At 37.8% G+C, this 22964-nt stretch overlaps 1 protein-coding gene and 1 pseudogene across 1 annotated transcript in view; one reads left to right on the forward strand and one right to left on the reverse strand.

Moving 5' to 3' along the window:
• Positions 1-22964, forward strand: part of NRG3 (neuregulin 3) — a 1181107-nt gene that overhangs the window by 1108352 nt on the left and 49791 nt on the right. The window contains exons 6-7 of the mRNA XM_063958773.1: positions 8602-8728; positions 9415-9542. Coding sequence (XP_063814843.1) covers positions 8602-8728; positions 9415-9542 — 255 coding nt within the window. The remainder of the gene's footprint in view (positions 1-8601; positions 8729-9414; positions 9543-22964) is intronic.
• Positions 22409-22527, reverse strand: LOC134895790 (5S ribosomal RNA; annotated as a pseudogene).

Genomic DNA, 22964 nt, shown 5'->3' on the forward strand with positions numbered 1-22964 from the left:
TTTTGTGCCACTGAAACACATGTGCATGTGACATATAATCTACCCCGTAAGCCTTGGTTAGCATATGGAAAGATTCAGTGGGCATTCTGTTCAATTTAACTAAAACATTTAAGTAAAAAATTGTGTTATATAAGTTATGTTGCTCTACTTTTGAACTAAGCATTTTTAATACACATGGTAAAAACACAACCAGCGGGATGTAATGGCGTCTGAGTTTGCCAGAGGTGCGGGATGCCAGGTGAACTTGGACATTTTTTTAAAACGGCAGTGATCTACAAGGCGTAGTTTTGCCTTGAAAATGACTGTCGCTTTAAAAATCATCATTTAATTTCTTGGGTGATAATACTGTTTGTCTCTGCAAAGCTTATAGCTAGATCTTGTGAAAACTAAACCCCTTGCTAATTTTCGAAATCCCAAAAATGTTAAAGCAGTGCATCATTTGTCAACTGTTATTGCTGCTTTATCCAGAACTTTTATACAAATGTGGCGTCCATTACGGCATTGACCCACAAAAAGCTCAGAAAACATTTATCATGTTAAATATAGATTTTTCCACAACTCCAGACCTAGCTAATCCCTGATATAAGGAAATAATTTTATTTTGTAAGTATTCTGAAGTGTATTCAAGTAATGAATAAGAGTCCCAAAATGGCCATAATGTACAGTTGGTTTTATACAAAAAAAAAGTTACAGGAGGCAATTGATATGCCGGCTGTTGGGATCTCATCGCTCAGCATACCGACACCGGGTATACTGACAGCCGGCATGCTGACAACTATTTTCCCTTTTGGGTGGTCCACGACACCCCTGGAGGGAAAATAAATAGCGTAATGAGCGTAGCACTCTGCTGTGCCCGCAGCGTGGTGAGCGTAGTATGCCCACAAGGGGCTCTTTTGTGCTCACTCCACTGCTGGCATGCCGATGGACATGCAGCATAACGTAGTATACCCAAAAGCTACATATGAGTGACAGAAATCAAGGCTATAACTTGGATGCTACAAAGGAAACCCTTAAGACAGTTTGTACAGAGCATAAACAACCGAAGTAGAAAATATACCATTTTAGTTAAGAGGAAGTATTACGTACTCCATCTATAGTATGATGCCCTTCGATGCCCACCTTCTGAAGGCACATGAGTACACAACAGACAGCAAGGACCAGAAAATGTAGGACATCCAAACTCTGTGAGCAACACAGTCTACAGGAAGAATTCCAGTAAAAGGAACTACTTACCTTGCCATATATCAGTTTTCTTTGTCAGTCCAAGTTATTTATAATAATCATTAAATCAAATAATTTTTCCCATAATATTTAAAGAGGGTTGGAAAAAAAAACATATAGAGGGGAAAGCATTGCAAGTGGATTAGGAATCACTTGCTTACATTCACAGTAAAGAAGCAAAAGTCTTAGGGAAACAGATGCATAGGGGGTTTCCAGTTGCCTGGAAATGCCCTTTCCCCACAGCCTGGCCAGCGACCACTATAAGTATTATAAAGGGTAGAATATTGCTGCTGCACGTGCCCAATGGCAACATATTTTCCTACCACGACTGCTATGTGTGTCTGTGGATCTGTCATCATTGGGTCTGCATATGACTGAAGTACTGTATTACATAAACTGCACTTTGTTTGTGGCAGGTTATAGATTGTTACATGCTAATTTTTTTTATCCATCTTGGGCTGGCAACAATCACTGTAAAATCAAACAACTGGAAACCACTCACCCCTCCAGAAATACTGAATTTGCCCCTGAAAATTGGTCCTTGTTTACTGAAGGCACATTCATTAATCTCCACTTCATAATACAATATTAGGGCTGTTGCTGAGCCATGGCCAAAAGTTTTGAGAATGACACTAGTATTGATTTTACAAAGTTTTCTGCTTCAGTGCTTTTAGTCATTTTTGTCAGATGTTACTATGGTATACCTAAGTATCATTACAAGCATTTGATAAGTATCATAGGCTTTTATTGACAATTACGTTAAGTTCATACAAAGAGTCAATGTTTACAGTGTTGACCCTTCTTTTTCAAGACTTCTGCAATTCACCCTGGCATGTTGTCAATTAACTTCAGGGCCACATACTGACTGATGGGCGCCTATTATTGCCTAATCAATTCTTGGAGTTTGTCAGATTTTGTGGGTTTTTGTTTGTTCACCTTTCTCTTGAGGATAGACCACAAGATCTCAACTGGATGAAAGTCTGGGGAGTTTCCTTTCGGTCAGGGTTTTGTTCACTGAGCCACTAAGTTAGCACTTTTGCCTTATACAGGGTGTTCCATCATGCTAGGAAAGACATTGTTAGTCATTAAACTGTTCTTGGATGGTTGGGGGAAGTTGCTTTTGCGGGATGTTTTAGTACCATTCTCTTTTCATATTGTGTTCTTAGGTAAAATTGTGAGTGAGCCCACTCCCTTGGTTGAGAAGCTACCACACACATGAATGGTCTCAGGATGCTTTACTGTTGGCATGACACAGGACTAATGGTAGCACTCACCTTTCCTTCTCCGGACAAGCATTTTTCCAGATGCTCCAGACAATCTGATAGAGGATTAATCAGAGAAAATGACTTTACCCCAGTCCTCAGCAGTCCAATCCCTGTATCTTTTGCAGAATATCAGTCTGTCCCTGATGTTTTTCCTGGAGATAAGTGGCTTTTTTGCTGCCCTTCTTGACACCAGGCCATCCTCTAAAAATTTTCACCTCACTGTTCTTGCAGATGCACTCACACCTGCCTGCTGCCATTCCTGAGCAAGTGCTGCACTGATGGTGTCCCGATTGCGCAGCTGAATCAACTTTATGAGACAGTCCTGGTGCTTGCTAGATGATCTTGGGCACCTTGAAGCCTTCTTCATAACTATTGCACTTCTCTTTTTGAAGCTCTTGATGGTCCGATAAATGGTAGATGTAGGTGTAATGTAATTAGCAGCAATATCCTTGCCTGTGAAGCCCTTTTGTGCAAAGCAGTGATGACTGCACATGTTTTCTTACAGGAAACCATGGTTAACAGAGGAAGAACAATGATTTCAAGCACAACCTCCTTTTAAAGCTTCCGGTCTGTTGTTCTAACTTAATCAGCATGACAGAGTGATCTCCAGCCTTGTCCTTGTCAACACTCTCACTTGTGTTAACAAGAGAATCACTAACATCATGTCAGCTGGTCCTTTTGTGGCAGGGGTGAAATTCAGTGAAAATTTTGTTTTTGGGATTAAGTACATTTTCATGGCAAAGAGGGACTTTGCAGTTAATTTCAAGTCATCTGATCACTCTTCATGACATTCTGGGGTATGTGCAAATTACAATCATAAGAATTGAGGCAGCAGATTTTGTGAAAATTAATATTTGTGTCATTCTCAAAACTTTTGGCCATGGCTGCACATGAATCCCTAGAGCCATCCATATACTGTACGAATAAATGTAATAGCCTCTGACTTGCAGGCATCGGCTCGTTTTTGCCCAAAAATTTTAAAGGGGCAATCATTTAAAAGGCAAAACCATGTTAGTTTTTCCTTTTAAATTATTACCCATTATAAACATTAGGTAGATTTTCTGGGAATATGCCATTGCTTGCATGTTGCACGCTATTACATTTACCACGTAAAGGGCTTCATCTGTAATATGACATCTTTCCCGTACAGTGCTTCATGCTCACAGATACTTGATGACACTTGAACTTCAACCTTAGAGAAAAAAGGGACTTTTCTAGGTTCCAAGTTCTAAGTTCATAGATGTACGCAAACCGAATGATCCTGCGTCATCGGACGTAGTGTCCCCTAAGTCGCAACTTGATTGACAGGCTGTGGCCATTTGGAGACAGGGAAAGTGTAGAGATTGAAAGCATTACTCAAAATAGAGAAATCCCTGGCCATCCTGTGTAACCTGAGGTTTACTCAAATGGTCAATCACACAGAATGATTGGACATAGAAGCAGATCACACAAGCATGTAGGAGGTGTCTTTTAACAATTCGCCTCCTGCAGTATTACTATATATTTGCATAGCAGCTATGTCCATCTCTGAATCAGGCCCAGAGAAATATAGAGAGTATCCAGGTACAATATGAGTGGTACAGCACACCAAACCATGGCTAACTCTGAACAAAAGATTATCTAAGAGCAGGACAAAACGTCAAGACAGGTGGCAGACAAAGGGATATCCAGTATAGACAGCTCTAGAAGTAAAAAATATTTAATGATGTGATTACTGTAAGAAGGACAACTAATTCAAAGAGTAAGTACTGTTAAAAATTAAGATGGAATTAAAAGAAATAATACAATATTGTAGTGTGTAGCCTTTAAGCAGAGTCTTGAGTTGTTATTATTATGGTAAAAACAGAGCAGCTTTATTAAGTGTCCATGGCAAAACACAGGTAGCAGACATCCTTTTTCCATACCAGACTACATACTGAAAACAAGAACCTAAAATTTACCAGAAATCTACCTCCTGTGTGAAAGAAACAGAGGCATCACCTGAAATCCAAGTGCTTAGTCCACCAATCTGCCACACATAGTTTAAAACCATCACATAAATATCAACATAAAATGATACAACTAACCAGCACATATCACTAGTTCAGGACAGTAGCTAAACTTTGTATTCCAGTAAATGTAGACAAGGAATTGCATAATATTACCAGGGGGAATGCTCAGCATACAATAGCAGGATGGTAAGGGCACTATTACTAGTAGAAAGACTTTGAAAATCTGCTATATAAAATATAAACACCCCTTGTCCAATCATAACACTTCTTAGGAGCAAGCCCCCCCTGTGCAGAAAATCTTCCTGGAGGTATAGCAAAGTGTCCTGGTTGCCTGGGAACTATCAGCTGGTTTGAAAGAGATGATGGCAGCAGGTGCCTTCATACAATCACCTGCAATCAAAGAATGACACTTAAAATGGCAAATAATATTTACCTGAGTGGTGTGATTATATGTTATTACATAATAAGCTATCCCTCTTTTTGCATGGAGAGGGGTGTTTTTTAGAATAACAGGAAATATGTGTCTCACTATTATTGCTGGAATAATTTTTCCCAATTAACACATCCCATTGGCCCTTGATGATAACCAGAAATAATCTCTTTTTATTACATATTAAATGCAATCCCTTGGTCAAAATATAAGAGGCTCAAATCTCCCACGGCAATACTGCTACATACAATTGTCTCAAACTGTCTGAGGAATAAAAATACTAATCCATACATTTAATATTAATTATACATATCCCTTTGAATTAGTCCTCATAAACAGCAATAATGCTTTGCCTTTTGAGCATTGAGTTCAGCAGATTTGTTTAATTGAATAATTATAAGGTTCTGCCCTTACTTTAAGGCTGAATTGAACAAACATCATTCCACCATTATAATTTTGTGAGAGGGGGAATGGTGTTTGAGAAGCTACACATCAAAAGTTATTGGCTGTACTGAGCTGAAATTTGTCTTGTCCACTTAAAACTGTTGCATGGTGGGATTTGCCAAATTGCAGAGCAAAAAAAAATTAAAATAAGAAATGTAAAATAATCTAAAGTTGGAAATGTCACTATTCCCCTACCCTTCATGTATGACACATGTGTCAGTTTAGAGCTGCAGTATCGTTGTGTAGAGGACTATTTAAAAGTAGGGATGTGTTTTGCTAGATAGATCTTGTTTCAGTTTAGGGCCTTATGAGAAAATTTGGTAAAACATGGCCTATGTTAAAGATAGGGATTTTCATAATGTGATGTTGTGTAAATAGCTTTATTTGAGCTGTCACTTTGCAGCATCACTTTACTGTGCAGGGAGCCCCGATGACCAGCAGCCCTCACCAGAGCACCAATCCCTGGGTAAGTGAGAATAGTTTATAAAAATTTTTTATACAATATCAGTGATCAGCTTGTGTGTCCTTAGGATTTAAGCTAGGTACACACTGTACAATTATCTGGCAGTTAATCTGCCAGATCAAGCTGGTTGGAATGAAAATCTGGCAATGGATAAGAGCAAATCGCAATCTATCATTTGTTGCCAAACACTGAAAAACTGTCAAAAACAGACGCACATCCAAGTTGGTTAAATTTGTGTTTAATTTGTATGAACAACAGATTTTGTTCATTTTCCAGTGTTTGGGAACAAATTATATATTGTAATTTGCTCTCATCCATTACCAGATTTTCATTCCAACCAGCTTGATCTGGCAAATTAACTGCCAGATAATTGTATAGTGTGTACCTAGCTTTACAAAGCTGATCACACTGCTGGGTCTCTGCACAGCTTTCTCTTCCTGCGGGCAGAGAAAACTGTGCTGGAGGCAGCATATCGCAGTGAGCTCCCTGAAAACTCTTATCTCACATGCTCACTAGAGTGATTTAAAAAAAAAACATTTTTAGTAAATTTGGGCAGATTGCATTCCAGATTTTACGTACAGGAAATAGGATCTTGTTACTAAAAAAAAAGGGAATTAAAGGGTTAGCCCTTTAATACATTCAGGTGATACTAAAATAATGTGAAAAGGGTGTGAAAACTCCCCAATATGAGAGAACATACACAGCAGGAATCATCTTCATGAAGAGACTAATGATTTGAAGCTTAGTCGATATGAGTTCTCAAGTGTTCTTGTGGTCCAGAGGCTACAGGGTCAGCATTTCCACTAGGGAAGGGACTTGTTACAGACAAAATAGACTCTGTGTGATTTCCCTTTTGTGCTTTGTGTGCATTTTTAATCTTTTTCTAATGAGATATTTGTATCCATGTGTTTTTAGCTTGTAACCTTTAAGGGCCCTATACACAGGAGAGATGTGTGCTGAGCGAACCGCTCAGCACACATCTCTCCCCTCACTCATCACAGCGCGATGTGTGCTGAGCGGGGGGGGGGGGGGAGGTGGCCCTCATTTCACAAGGGTATTTTTGGGGGGCCTCCTAGGAGTGGTCCTTATTAAAGACTTTGCAAAACATAGAGTTTCTATAAAAGAGAAGGGTTTATCACACACTGAGATGGGATTTCTTTTAATAAACATGGTAATATATTTCATGATGGTAGCATACTAATAAAATGATATAAAGGAAGGCAACTCCTCTGGGAAGTTACCAAGCTAGAGCTAATCTGTCCGATGATTATATCATCAACTAATATAGTATGGCATTATAAGGACACTACAGTTTTCTTACATAATTATGCAGAAACTATAGGTCTCATCAGGCTAGAGAAGTTTTGTGTTAATTGTAACACACAAATGCACATCAATAGGGCAGTTTTAAACTGTATGTAACAAAGAAAAAGATGAACAGCACTAATGATATCAATATAAAATAGTTCCCTATTTTATATTATTATCATTAGTACTGTTCATCGCTTTTTTATATATATAATTTATATTGGAGGCTGATACCGTCCTTTGAACTGTCATACTGTCACTACTTTTAACCGACCGCAGATTTTGTCATCATTTATTTTGTGTCCGGTAACTGTGCCTATTCATTCTGGGCATTTTTTTTTTTTTTTACAACCTAGCACTGCTGCTTCATTGCAACAGACACGGGGTTTCTCATGACCCTTGACACCACAGCTGGACTTGAACTGCCAGTATTGGGTTGCTACAGTACAATCTCTGTGCAGTAAGTCTCAGTTATTAACCTGTTCTTTCCTTATTATCTCACATGTGTTCACATGCACCAGGGAATGGCCTAGCTTATTTTGGGCCTTTATAAGCATTTTACTTGAAACTACATGCTGCCAGTATATTTTCTTAATGAACCAACAATAGGGATCCTGTTTTATTTACCTGGTTGCATTTCTGTCTTTTGACCCCTGACTCTCAAATGACTACCTTGTCTGTCTTTGACCCTTACTTTCAGATATCTACCTCTGTTTAACAGTGGGTTAAAGGTTAATTACTGGACATTCTACTACCAGTTACTTTTTTTAGACTTATTTTCTGTATTACAAGATACAGTAACTCTTGTTTGTAAAATGCTATGCTATGTATTCCTGTTACTGGAATCTTACATCCCAAGAAATGTAAACATAAATTCTAGATATGTGACAACACTTTAAGTGCTAGATTTGTTTTCTGAAAGCTACTTATGATACTTGTGGGCAAAATATAACAGATAAAATAAAACTTTTAATATATTGATTCAAGTGCAGTTGTAATTAGTGTGAATAAGCAATACATTTAGGGTCATTTAGATTTTAAATCTTTTTAAAATTTTTATATGTTTAGAATACTTATGAGTAAACAGGTTAGCTTGGATACAACTGCTATGAAATTGTAATAGACTAATTTCCTATAGGAAATCTATAAAATATTCCAGATATAAAGGTTTGTATATATACTGCACATCGTTACACTACTAGTAAAGTGTTGGTCAACTCTTAGCTCAATACAGCAATGTAGTATAGAGTAGGTACAGTATGGTAAGTTGTCAACTTAACTAATAATTTTGATTATAATTCCATTGATGCAAAGATAAAATGTACATGTTGTGTTTTGCTTGTAAAAATGTACATTTTTTCCAGGTACCAAAAAAAATAAAAAATAAAACGTGTAATATGCCTATAATTTATTCATTGATAATTTACTGTTAAATTGGCTAAGAAATTAGAAACTTATAATTATTTATTTTATTTACAGAAGACAAACAAAAATAATTAAAGAACAACTGAAAGACGCACAGAATGGGAAAAATTATAGTCTCCACGCTTCGAGTTTATTATCAAAAGCAAAGAGCTTTGGAGAAAACAGAGTCCAACTGCATAGTGTAAGTATATTTATTTTGAAATGTCACTATAAATTTCAATTTATGTTTGCCCTGCTGCTTGGGCCTTGTTTGGCTCTCTGGTGTTTATTGTGCCTGGAATACACTATCTAGTTCCTTGCAGTTAATTGCTTCAGGTATACATTGTAATGCTTCCTCTTGAAATCTTCCCTGATGGTGTCTTGTTTCCTCATTCCCATAAGAGCTATACATAGAATATGTTTAATCATTCATATCACAGTCCCTCTCCCATTGGAGCTTATATTATAACCCCCCCCCCCCCACACACACACACACACACACACACACACACACACACACACACACACAGACACACACAGACACACAAACACACACATATACTTGAATCAATTTTTATCAGCAGCCAAATAACTTATCAATACATTTATGGACTGATGAGCCAACCTCTTGCACCAGGTACAACCCAGGCACACATTGGAAAGTATACAAACGCCAAAAGAAGCCAGATAAAAACATTGGGGGACCCTACAGTGACATCAAATGTTTTTAAACTATTGACAGAAACATATTTGCAAATTTAGAAACTCATGAGGTTTTACTCTTCTATTTATTTGCTTTATTTAATGCCATAAAAAAGACGTGCATGTAAAAAACTGTCAAAGTCTTTCAAAGATTTTCATTCATGTTCTTTGATTACTCATTTCCAGTATTCAAAGTCTGAGCGGAATCCTGAGCCAATAAGAGAGAATGTCGTGGAAACCAGCTTTTCTGAAACACAGCCCTTCTCAGACCCCACACCATCAGACAGAACAAGCCTGTCAATAAAGCATCATAGGTAAAGAGAATGTTCATCCATAATGAGTTCCAAGTAACCTATCTGTGTTAATTACTTCTCAAGTCTGCAAACAAAACCACATGTATTGAATAGACCTAGTTAATACTGACTAATACACTGTTCCTTGTTAAAATATTGAACAGGACATCATGAGATGCAATATATTGTCTTAATTCTCTGTATCAAGCTATACTTCAACATAGAATTTGCCTTTAGATATAAATTGATTCAAATGAAAGATATTATTGGAAACAAAGTACAGCATCTCTTTGACCGATGAGTCACTGCAATGATGCTATCTAATGTATCCTTCTATGAGTAGTCTGTAGGTTTTTTTTAACAGTCCTTACTAATGTACAGTATGTAGAGATACAGTATGTATATATAAAGAAGTAAATACATATTGCTATCCATTATCCCTGCCAAAATCTGATAGTTCTATAACTAAGGTGTAGTAAAAGGACATATTGGATCCATATCCAGGTTATAATCGCAAAGCCAACAACTTATAAAAATTGTAAAACCACATTGCCTCTGTGTGTTCATGTACTAAAATGATGCTTCAGGCTTACTGTATGTGGTGTTGGAAGCTCCCCTGAATATATAGTGGCATTGCATAACATAGTCAGCAATAAATATATGAGATTCAGCCACTTGCCAACTATAAAGTCTGTCCTTTCCTAGGTCAGGACTTCAATTTTGATTTATTTTGGGGAAATAACTGTGCTTATATATGTATTCCCATCTATACAACTTGACTTCTCTAGTTTAATATATCTCGTTCAAATTAGACTTTTATGTGTTTTATAATAGGCTACTGTTTGCACTGGATGATCCGAGTATATTTATCTTTGTGCTGCTCTTGCAGAACAAAGCTTTCATTCCCAGTTGCTTAGAGAAACAAGCTTTCGAGTCTTTGTACCAATTTTTATAGGTTGAAGACTAGATTTGTTATGCCTGATTCAGCAGTCTCTGTGACATTTCCAAGCAGGTCACTATATCTCAGTTGTGGCTCATGATCTAAGCTTGGCTATTTATAGTATTTCTGGGATTTGGATTCACACCTATACATTTTAAGAAAAGTACAGGAAATATATAGTTATCTGCAGTATGATATCTTGGTAACTATCTCTTTCGGAAAAAAAACAATAGATTTATAATTTCAAATTTATATTTAATAGATTTGATGGTTTCATGAATGGTATGTAAATGTGCACTGTCCTATATATGGTATAAAAATCTGGATAAAAAATATACTTCCTTTTGCGGCTTATTAGTGCAGTAATCTTTGACCTGAAACTTTAGACAATGAATATCTTTAGACAAAGAGCTAAAAATGTGGCAGTTTTAAGCAGAAATGGTATACATTTTATGGTGGCATAGTAGTATGAAGCAGAGCGGGATTGTAGAGTAATAAAAAAAAATTAAAAGCCAAATACATTACTTTAATATTAGGTCAGTCTGCAGTAAAATTAAAGACTGCAGTATATAACCAACTGGCTCTGATATTGCTAGTCAAACTATTATATTGTGAGATGTGCGTATGTTAGGGCCAATGTAGACTCGAATGGAAATCGGTTGTAATAATTGCTTTTCCATTGTGTGCATGGAATGAACTGTGTATTGTATGTTTCCCTGCATGCTGAGTTATACATATCAATGTGATCAGACTGCCCCATCTATCTGCGTATTCTCATTGTCATCACTGTACCAACTTTATCATTGGTGCAAAAGTATGCCTGAAAACATACATAATTATCTTTGGTGCAAAAAATACACCTGAAAACATACATAAATACATGTATATACAAATCTGTATAGCTCATAAAATCATTGACATCTCCATAGGCCTGTATCCTATTAGCCCCAATGCGATTTCAGCCGGTAAAAACAGCCGGATATCACAATTAATGACTAATGGTCATTCTCACTGTATCCAATTAGAGGATGTTTTTCTCAGATGAAATTGGACCCACGATCGCACAAAAACACATGGGATTTGGGATAAATTCCCAAACCTAAGTGTTATTGTGGCTCCGGTAGCTGCTTATTGGGTATTATGCTTTGGGCTCCTGAGGAACCTGAAGCATAATCCCCAATAAATGCCGGCATCATACGATAACACAGCCGGCATCAAATAACAGGATAGTCCCCGGTGATCCTATTAGCAGTGGTAAAGTACTGCTGCTAATAGGATACTTTTCTTAGTAACTATATGTAAATACTCTTACCACCCAGTTATGTCCCATCAGCCACAACTGGAGATGCATATAAAGAAGCACCGCCCATAGTGCACATGTTCAGTTTGTGAGATATATCTGAAAACCTGACTTGCATTTTCTGCAACTCTGAACCATTTACATCACTTACCTGGATGAATATGATATATATAATTGTTCAACTCAAAGTACTTGCGCTATTCTGATAAAGACATTATTTGGCAAATGTAATAGGTGCAGCTTGGTAAATGCGCTGATTTTTAAACAATTTTGCCATGGGAATTAAAGCAGCAATATATATTTTTTTTTCACTTTTTGGAAATTGGAACCTACAATTTTACATTTGCCCTTATGTGTCCTAATTGGTATGTGATAATTCACAGTGACAGTTGTCATGGAAATGCTCATACTGTATGCATCTGAATGATCTGGTCATAAAGAATATATTGAATACTATAGTTTAAATCAGTTCAATTGAAAAAAATACATCTTGGATCTTTAATGCATATTTAAACCACAATTAAGAAGTCAATAAAAAAACACAAATCTGTAAAATGGTGAACACAAATTTTATAGAACCAGTTGTATAATAAGCCCTGGTAGCGGAGTGCCCCCTAATGTTTTCTTTTGCCTTCTACTGTTATTAAGATAATTGCCATGCCATGTGTAATGAAAAAGCAGCTGCAAAAAACTGATTAAATATTGTATTGGGATATTCATGAACACGGAGTGTGATAGGATATAATTATGTAGATGGACTCCAGTCCCATTACATTTTCTTAACTCATTTCTCCATCTACAGGTGGTTTTATAAAATGGAAATTGTAGCTAATCAAATTGCAAATTTATTTCTGTCGGGATAGTGAGGGGGTGGGATGTAGGTGCCGGTATTGTGACCGGCGGTCTCCTGACCGCCAGTTATATAACTACATCCCTTTATATCAGGGATGTAGCCAGAACTGTGTTGTTCCCCAAAGCAGCATTTTGAAGAGGTATCTGTCTAAATGTTTCTAGAGAGACACTTCTCTGCAGCAGTTGTTAATTTTAGTGCGCTAGTTAATTTTCTGAACCATAGTAGTGTTTTAGTTAATGTTATGCCCCATAGTAGTGCCCTAGTCAGAACCATCTTAACGTATAGGTGTAGGCACACCGGGCATCTGCATTTAGAGAATGCTGTCCAGACATTTCAAACAATCAGAGCAGCCAGGCAGCATTTTTTTTCTGTCTCCCAGCCTGTCAGTGAATGGCTGTCAGTATGCTGATTGGTGGATAGCTGGAGCTATCACAGTGCTGACAGCCATTCACTGTATGGAAGCATGTGGAGAGAAGGATCAGGAACCACAGGAGTGGTAAGTTATGTTTTTTTTTAATGTATTCCCATGAATGGGTGGGTAGGGGCCCCAATGCATTGTTTTGCCCAGGGCCTACAATGCTGTTAAGATGGCCCTGGCCAAAATTTCATTTCTGAACCATAGTAATGCCCTAGTTCACATTATGTCACATTGTAGGTGTACCAGTACACATTATGCAACACAGCACTCCCAATTCACATTATGACATACAGAGTCCCCAGTGGGATCCGACAGAGTCCCCAGTGGGATCCTGACTATAGGTCAACATACATTAGGTCATCAGTCAAAAGAGCGACCCCATATTGTCGACAAGCACAAGTTAGACATGGACAAAAAGTCAACTTATGAAAGGTCGACATGTTCAAAAGTTCAATATGTTGAAAAGGTCAATAGTTTCATATGGCAGACATGACAGTGGTCGACACACATATGGTCAGCACATGTTTTTGGATTTTTTTTTCTTCATTGACTATCCATGTCACATTTTATAACCTTTAGTAACCTTGTGGCAAGCGAAGCGAGACACAGTGCCTGGAGCATTGTGAGTGGGCATGTTACTACAACTGGTGGTCCCAGATAAAAAAAAAACTATCCACACTAACTCTAAAAATGCAAAAGCATGTGTCAATCATTTCTGTGTCCACCATTGTCATGTCAACCTTTAGACCTTCTCATCTTTTGTACCTGTCAACCTTTTCCATTGTCAACTTTTCAGAATTTGATATTTTGTCCATGTCGACCTTTTGTCTGTTGACAATATGGGGTCAATCTAATGACTGTAGACCTACTGAAAGTAGATCTCCTATACCACATCCATCCCCAGTTCATATTAGGACACATGATAGTGTCTCTACTTCATACTGTGCCACATTACAGTGACTCAATTAATATTATGTAATATTATAATGCCCAACAGTTCATTTTATACAACATTACAATCAGCAGGTCCATGGACATATTAATATATTTCAGGCCCAAAGTCATAAGTTTGTAAGGACCCATAAGCATCTTCCAATGGTAAAAAATGTATATAACTCATATCTATGACAGGAAAGCCCCTCTCAGCTCTGGTCCCCATAGAAGCTGCACTCCCTGCACCTATGGTAGCTACTCCCATGGTTTATATCATTGTATGCACACAGAGGGGCTATACTAGCCAAAGCTCTCTGTGCAGTATGTGTATTAACAGTAATGCATGCAAATTGCATAAAGTACACTAATACTGAAGTTTAAGATGCACTGTAGTTTGTATTTTATGATAACAGTGTAGATATTTGGGTCTTACCCATGATCAAAACACCACTGTATGAATGTAAGTGCTAGATCATATACAGGTTGAGTATCCCATATCCAAATATCCGAAATACGGAATATTCCGAAATACGGACTTTTTTGAGCGAGAGTGAGATAGTGAAACTTTTGTTTTCTGATGGCTCAATGTACACAAACTTTGTTTAAAACACACAGTTATTAAAAATATTGTATTAAATGACCTTCAGACTGTGTATATAAGGTGTATATGAAACATAAATTAATTGTGTGAATGTAGACACACTTTGTTTAATGCACAAAGTTATAAAAAATATTGGCTAAAATTACCTTCAGGCTGTGTGTATAAGGTGCATATAAAACATAAACGCATTCTGTGCTTAGATTTAGGTCCCATTGCCATGATATCTCATTATGGTATGCAATTATTCCAAAATACGGAAAAATCTGATATCCAAAATACCTCTGGTCCCAAGCATTTTGGATAAGGGATACTCAACCTGTATAACTTATTAGTCTGAGCTCTTGAAGGAAAAATTAGTGTCACTTTAATGTCTCCAAGACCAGAACCCTGGACTTGAGAAAGAAGCCTTATGTGAGAGAGTATTTTTTTTTAGCATTTTTTAAATGTATTTATTGCATGTATTTTCCTTAAAGATTTCTCTGTTGAGCACAGCAGGTGACAGCACATCTTGGCTGCCAGTGTATGCAAAAACGTATGGTTTATCAATTGCTAGCATGCCCTGACAGCTATAGCTATGCTGGAGGTTGGAGTACTACAGGTACCAGCAGGTGAAGCACTTTAAATATGGCTCGGGCAAATTGAGACCTGTATGTTTCTAGGAGAAATTATATTTTATATGATATTTTAATCTATTTTTTTTTTTTACCATTAGCCTAATACTCCCTGTCCAGGAGAGATGGGAATTGCCCTAGACATATTAACATGGAGCTGTTTATTCTAGTGTGGGGCTCACATTTTTTTTTCATACAGACTATAGCTCTATGTTGACTAGTATAAGGAAGATTTGGGACTATTGTGGGGGACCCCACGCTGTTGTTTTAGCTAGCAAAGCTTAGTGGCTGGAAAAGCTTAATGCCAGTCGTGGTAGTTTTGGCAAAATGTCATGCTTTTTGTACCCCTGATTTTACAGCTACCAAACTAAGCTAGAAGCATCAATTCTAGTTATATTTGTACTGGAACCCACTCAGGTTTTTTTTTAACATATTTTTTTTTTTAAGGCTAGCATAAGAAGAACCATGCTCATGGTCATGGTTTTTACATCAAAGGAGAGGCAACTGCAGATACACTTACTAAGAATTGTACCTGTAGCTTATTCAACTCTGTATTGATTGTAAGGTACATTAACACACCCTTACAGCAGGACTTTCCCTCATACTTACCATCTCTCTAATCATACATCGTTGCAAGACAGCTTTACTTCATTCTACTGTGCAAATGCGGTTCATAAAAATGCATTGTGTGGGTAAAACAAACCACAAAATGCATTTACATTCAACACTACATAAGACCTAGAATAAGGACAACTTCCAAAAATATTATACCATTGATGTCATATTCTATGCTAGTTCGCATGAATAAAACAAGTTCAACTATACAGAAAATGTGTTTAAAATCACAAACCAAGAGGCATTTGTTTTACACTGTACCTTTACACTTCTATAAATGAATCCAATAGTTTGAACCATTGGCAGATTAAAAGTAAAAATAATTACGGGCACTTGGCTATTACCAAGACATGGGCCCCTATGACTTGAATCAAATCTACCAGTGCTAATTTTAAGTAAAAACATAATTTTCCTCTTTCTCCAATAGGACTCAAAGCGCTTAAGAGATAGACTGAGTACAGAGAGCATAGAGATACTAAAGAGACAATTAAGGAAATGCTTGAGTAAATAGGAGTCTTCAATTTGTTTTTGAAGGATTCTAGAGTGGGGCCTCTCAAACTGTGCTGGGAAGCGAGTTGCATAAAGTTGGAGCTGCACAGCTAAAAGCTTGACCCCAGATAAATTCTGGGAGATTCTAGGTACTACTTAAAGTCCATCATCTACAGATCTACTCGAGCAGGGCAGTATGGAATCAGAAGCTCATTCAGGTACCTTGGGCCATGGTCATGTAGGGCTTTGAAAGTCTGTAAGCTAATCTTGAAGATGATTCGCCAACTTAGTGAGTAATTACTCCCCATCCAGCCACTTGAATAATAATGATATATATGAAATATAGCTAGAGTAGGAGGAGTAAGTTCAATGTGGTAAGGTGCACTCTCCACCATTTGAGTGGTGCTAGGTTAAACTATATTTTGACCTACTGGGCATGATTTAGAGTTGCATGTAAAGCTATTACCATTGTGTCCACTTTCAATGTGGGTCATTCCGAGTTGTTTGCTCGTTGCCAATTTTCGCAACGGAGCGATTAAGGCGAAAATGCTCATGCGCATGGTACGCAGTGCGCATGCGCTAAGTATTTTAGCACAAAACTTAGTCAATTTACTCATGTCCGAACGAAGAATTGCCATAGTTGAAGTGATCGGAGTGTGATTGACAGGAAGTCGGTGTTTCTGGGCGGAAACTGACCATTTTCTGGGAGTGTGCGGAAAAACGCAGGCATGCCAGGATAAAACGCGGGAGTGTCTGGAGAAACAGGGGAGTGGCTGGCCGAACGCAGGGCGTGTTTGTGACGTCAAACCAGGAACGAAACAGGCTGAGCTGATCGCAGTGTAGGAGTAAGTCTCGAGCTACTCAGAAACTGCTAAGAATTTTCTAATCGCAATTCTGCTACTCTTTCGTTCGCAATTCTGCTAAGCTAAGATACACTCCCAGAGTGCGGCGGCCTAGCGTGTGCAATGCTGCTAAAATCTGCTAGCGAGCAAATAACTCGGAATGACCCCCAATATTAGAAAAAAATGTGTATTCAGAGTTGGCCATATCTATGCGACTATTGATCCACCGTCCATACAAGGGAAAGTAGTTATTCTCCTTATCAGTGGACCCTTTACCAGCTAGAGGTTTATCTGCAGCTGGATGGATTGATGCATACACTCCCATTTAAATAGATCACAATTCCATCAACATGCCTATGATACTGATCTTATATGCGAATGCCACAATGCCACCCAATCAGAAGTGAATGTACTGTATGGCAGATCCACATGACTCTGAATCACTCATAAATTGCATATGTTACCCCAAAAAGCATGCTCAGTTTGCTAGCTAGTCCAAGGTCTGGTACACGAAGATAAGACAAAGATGCTAAAGAGAATCCAGCTAGAAATCACAACACAGAGCCCAATCACAATGGGAGAGTACAAAGGGCCTAATCCTGAGTTGATTGCAGCAGCAATTTTGTTAGCAGTTGGGCAAAACCATGTGCACTGCAGGAGGGGCAGATATAACATGTGCAGAGAGAGTTAGATTTGTGTGGGGTGTATTCAAACTGAAATCTAAATTGCAGTGTAAAAATAAAGCAGCCAGTATTTAGCCTGCACAGAAACAAAATAACCCACCCAAATCTAACTCTCTCTGCACATGTTATATTTGCCCCCCCCCCCCCCCCCCCCCCCCCCCTGCAGTGCACATGGTTTTGCAAAATTGCTAACAAAGTTGCTGCTGTGATCAACTCAGAATTACCCCCAAAGAGCATTACCAAATGAATAAGCATAAAAGAGGGTCAGGCATTATTTCATGCTAATACACAGGAATGACAAATCTGGGTGCTGGGGAGCAGAATGTGAACCAAACACCTGGGCAGCTTGCAGCAGAACGTGTTGGATTTAAAATAGATAGTCCTGTTTAATTACAGCACTAATAGTGAAATCTGCAATGGTTATATCTGCAACATGGCACCAATGGTGATATCTGCAAAACAAATCATTGTCGTGGCCTTCTTGTTCTCAGTATTTAATAGGAGAGATTGTAAAAAAATTAAGTAATAGAATTAGGATTTGCGAGATCCAAGGAATTGCATCCAACTCTGAATCATTCTTAATATGAGTATCATCTATGCATACAGTAACTTTGTCAAAAATAAAAAAAAATTAACCTTCAACATTTTAGGCCCAATTTAGAGTTCAAAGTAAAATTGTGACTTTTGCATTAATGTCAAAATGCGTTTGTACTGTCAAGTTTCCAGAGCTGTAGTCATTTATAAATGCAATCTTATTTCTACTGTAGGTTAAAAATGCCTGTAACATGGACCCAAATGTTTTAAGCCTTTTATTATTATTATTATCCTTTATTTATATGGCGCCACAAGGGTTCCGCAGCGCCCAATTACAGAGTACATAAATAATCAAACAGGAAAACAGCAACTTACAGTTGATGACAGTATAGGACAAGTACAGGGTAAATAAACATAGTTACATCAGCAGATGACACTGGAATAAGTATCAGGTGGCAGAAGACTGAATCAGAAGACTGAATCTGTAGGCAGGAGAGTCGTCGTGCAAGCCTTAAAAAGTGATAGAGTGGAGATGGATAAAGGGGTCTATTCATGAAGTAGTTGCCCATGGCAACCAATCAGCTGCTCTGTACAATTGTTTAGTATGCAAATTATAAATGTTACGTCAATGCTGATTGGTTGTCATTGGAAACTTCTCCACTGGCTCACTTCTCAACACTCTTCACTGCTTCATGAATAGGGCCACTATTGTTTAATATATTTATTAATGATTTAGGAGTAGGACTAGAAAGCACAGTGTAAATTTTTGCAGACGATACTAAAATATGCAGGGTAATCAAGTCAGATGTGGATGTGGAGTCTCTCCAGAGCAATTCATTTAAACTGGAAGTTTGGGCAATAAAATGGTGTATGAGGTTTAATGTGGAAAAATGTAAAGTTATGCACTTTGGGACTAAGAATAAACAGGCCACCTACCAATTAAATGGGGGAAAAATAGGGGAAACTGTATTAGAAAAGGATTTGGGTGTGCTCATTGATAGTAGATTTAGCAGCAACACACAATGCCAATCTGCAGCAACAAAGGCAAATAAGGTGTTAGCATGCAGTAAAAGGGGAATTGAGACAAGGGATGAGAGCGTAATCCTGCCACTGTACAAATTGTTGGTACGGCCACATCTTGAGTATTGTGTACAGTTCTGGGCCCACACTATAAAAAAAGACATATCAGAACTTTAAAAAAGGTTCAGAGGCGAGCTCCCAAACTGATTAAGGGGTTGGAGACACTGGACTGAGAGAAGCTTTCTAGGTTAGATATCTTTACACTTGAAATGAGATGATTAAGAGGAGATTTGATTAATATTTACAAATATATAAAGTGGCAATATGCAGAGCTATCATGTGAGTTGTTTACTAAGAGACATCTACACAAAACACGCGGACACCAGCTAAGGCTTGAGGAGAAGAAATTTCGTACTCAGCACAGGAAGGGATTCTTCACTGTAAGGGCAATACGCATATGGAATACACTGCCAGAGAAGGTTGTAATGGCAGACCCAGTCAATGCGTTTAAAAATGGGTTAGTCAAATTTCTAACCAAAAAAGATATATGAGGATATAGCCTGTAACCTAAATATATTAGGGAATGCAAGGTTGAACTCGATGGACTACTAGTCTTTTTTCAACCTCACCAACTATGTCACTATGTTACCCCAAAGAGTGATAAATGACCAGCCAACTAGCTCCTAACTGACTTGGCAGTTAGGAAGCTGATTGGCTGGACATTTGTGACTTTATCCATCTCCACTGTATCACTTTTTAAAGCTTAATACATTTGGGCCATCATTTTCAACTTGTATACAATAATGTTAAAAATACAATAAAATATATAATTTGCAAAATAAAAAACTGTAGCCATTTAAATAAAAAAAAATCATTGTTTGTTTTATTAATAGATGTTGGGGCTAAGAATTTAATTTAGTCACCTATTAAAAACACAGCCTGCATTTCATGTTCCCCAACCTACTGTAACTCCAATTTGGTACAGGTTGAGTATCCCCTATCCAAAATGCTTGGGACCAGAGGTATTTTGGATATCGGATTTTTCCGTATTTTGGAATAATTGCATACCTTAATGAGATATCATGGCGATGGGACCTAAATCTAAGCACAGAATGCATTTATGTTTCATATATACCTTATACACACAGCCTGAAGGTCATGTTAGCCAATATTTTTTTATAACTTTGTGCATTAAACAAAGTGTGTGTACATTCACACAATTCATTTATGTTTCATATACACCTTATACACACAGGTTGGAAGAAAAAAGAATGAAAAACTGCGCTATTCGTATCCACAAAAAAACAAAAAACAAAAGGTTTTATTCAAACATTCATGCGAGGTGTGCGCTAAGACACTCATTTACCACCTTATACACACAGCCTGAAGGTCATTTAATACAATATTTTTAATAACTTTGTGTATTAAACAAAGTTTGTGTACATTGAGTCATCAAAAAACAAAGGTTTCACTATCTCACTCTCACTCAAAAAAGTCCGTATTTCGGAATATTCCATATTTCGGAATATTTGGATATGGGATACTCAACCTGTATTTACAGAATCACAATCAGGCAGAACAATTTCTCTCAGTGGATCATTACAGGAAGCTTTCATACTAAAGGGAATCATGGCAACTCTTCAATATAGGCCATGTTAATATGTACTGAACTGTATATTGATCTACAGTACTTGTTGAGTTCTTTATCCTGTTATTTTTGATACCATAACAAGGGAGACTAAAACATTCTTAAACTCCCATTGGCCAACTCATAATGATGACCTTTGTCTGCCTCTGCAGTAGAGGTTGGACATACATATAAAATTGGACTGGCGTGAAAACTGTACTCAAAATGGGTGTAGTATGGTATGCTGGCGGCCGGGCTCTCGGCGACCAGCATACCGGCGCCGGGAGCCCGACCGCCGGCATACCGACAGCGTGGCGAGCGCAAAGGAGCCCCTTGCGGGCTCGCTGCGCTCACCACGCTGTCGGAACGGTGGCGCGCCACGCTATTTATTCTTCCTCCAGGGGGGTCATGGACCCCCACGAGTGAGAATATCTGTCGGTATGCCGGGTGTCGGGATCCCGGCGCCGGTATACTGTGCGCTGGGATCCCGACATTCGGCATACTGAATACCACCCCTCAAAACATGTACTGTACTTGTTATGAATTTGTATGTTAATTGGTATGAATGAGTTCACAATTTTTAATTGTTAAAAAATAAGTAATTTCATTAAAACTAAAATGACAAAGCATAATCCATACCAATCTGTGGTCTGTAGATTGGTGTTCTGGTGATCTGTCACTTAGACACTGCAAATCACTTGTTCAAAGTCACTTTTGTACTGTCCAAGACTTGGAAAACTTAAAGAAGTTCCATACTTCTAAGATGACAACATTTAACAGAGAAATGGGGCAGACAGCTTGATGTAAATATGTACTATAGTTTAATAAAATATCAGAAATAAAAAAAATATTTACAAAAAATCATTCATTTCAACAACAAAATAGTAAATGCTAAGACATTTCTGCACACTATTATCCTTAAATATAGAAAACAACTATTTCCTCCATAGAGCAGAATTTGAACATATTGTACTGCATATTGTTTTTTCCAGGATTGTAACAGTTATGTCATACTACGGTATGTTAAAACAAGTATGGTCCTTTAGAGAAAACAAAGAACCAAAAAGAAGCTACTATAGGCCTTTTCCTGGGCACACTTGAAAAAATTGAAATGATGAGATTATTAAAATGTAACTTTTAATGATATATACTTTAAGAAAAAGCGAGAGCTGGCATCAATGATTTAAGAGCATAAATGTTTGCCAGTACCAATGTACCTATTATGGGCAAAATTATAATATAGATGAGCGAAAATAAATGAACCCTCATCCATAGAGAAAATTCATACATATCCTCTCTAATCAGGAATTTATATGAATGAGGTCACTACCTCGATTCCGATATGATCTGACAAATGCTATTGACCTGAAATCAGATTGATGTAATGAGTCCCAAGTTGCTTAAACTGTTGGAGAGTAAAATACCTACGGTACCTAGTATTCCCTGGTGGTTCCCCATCCAGGTACTGACCAGGCCCTGCAGTGCTTGGCTTCCAAGATCAGACGAGTTTGGGCATACTCAGTGCGGTTTGACCGTAGGTAAATTTGTCTCCTAGGCGCACCGTTTTCCGATTGTATTGGGACCCAGGATCAATCACAAATTAATTGGATATTATATTATATATGGTCAGAAATGAGTAATAATAATAGTACAGTAGGCTTGTCAAACAATAATGCTGACTGTACAGTCTTGAGATTGATATTACCAAAAAACAATTGTGCTCCCAATCAGCCTAAGCAGCAGGAGGGCTTAATAGTGCCCACAATGGTAGAAAAATTGAGATTCTATTACAATTGTGCTCCAAAACAGCCCAAGCAACGGATGGGCTTTGTAATCTCCACTATGATCAGGACAATAGAAAATGTATCTACAGTATAGTAAATATCAGTAATATTGATTAGAGCACAGGTTCTCAAACTCGGTCCTCAGGACCCCACATGGTTCATGTTTTGCAGGTCACCTGTAGATTTTTAAAAT

The sequence above is a fragment of the Pseudophryne corroboree genome, chromosome 3 (genome assembly GCF_028390025.1).
Source record: "Pseudophryne corroboree isolate aPseCor3 chromosome 3, aPseCor3.hap2, whole genome shotgun sequence".
Taxonomy (NCBI): Eukaryota; Metazoa; Chordata; class Amphibia; order Anura; family Myobatrachidae; genus Pseudophryne; species Pseudophryne corroboree.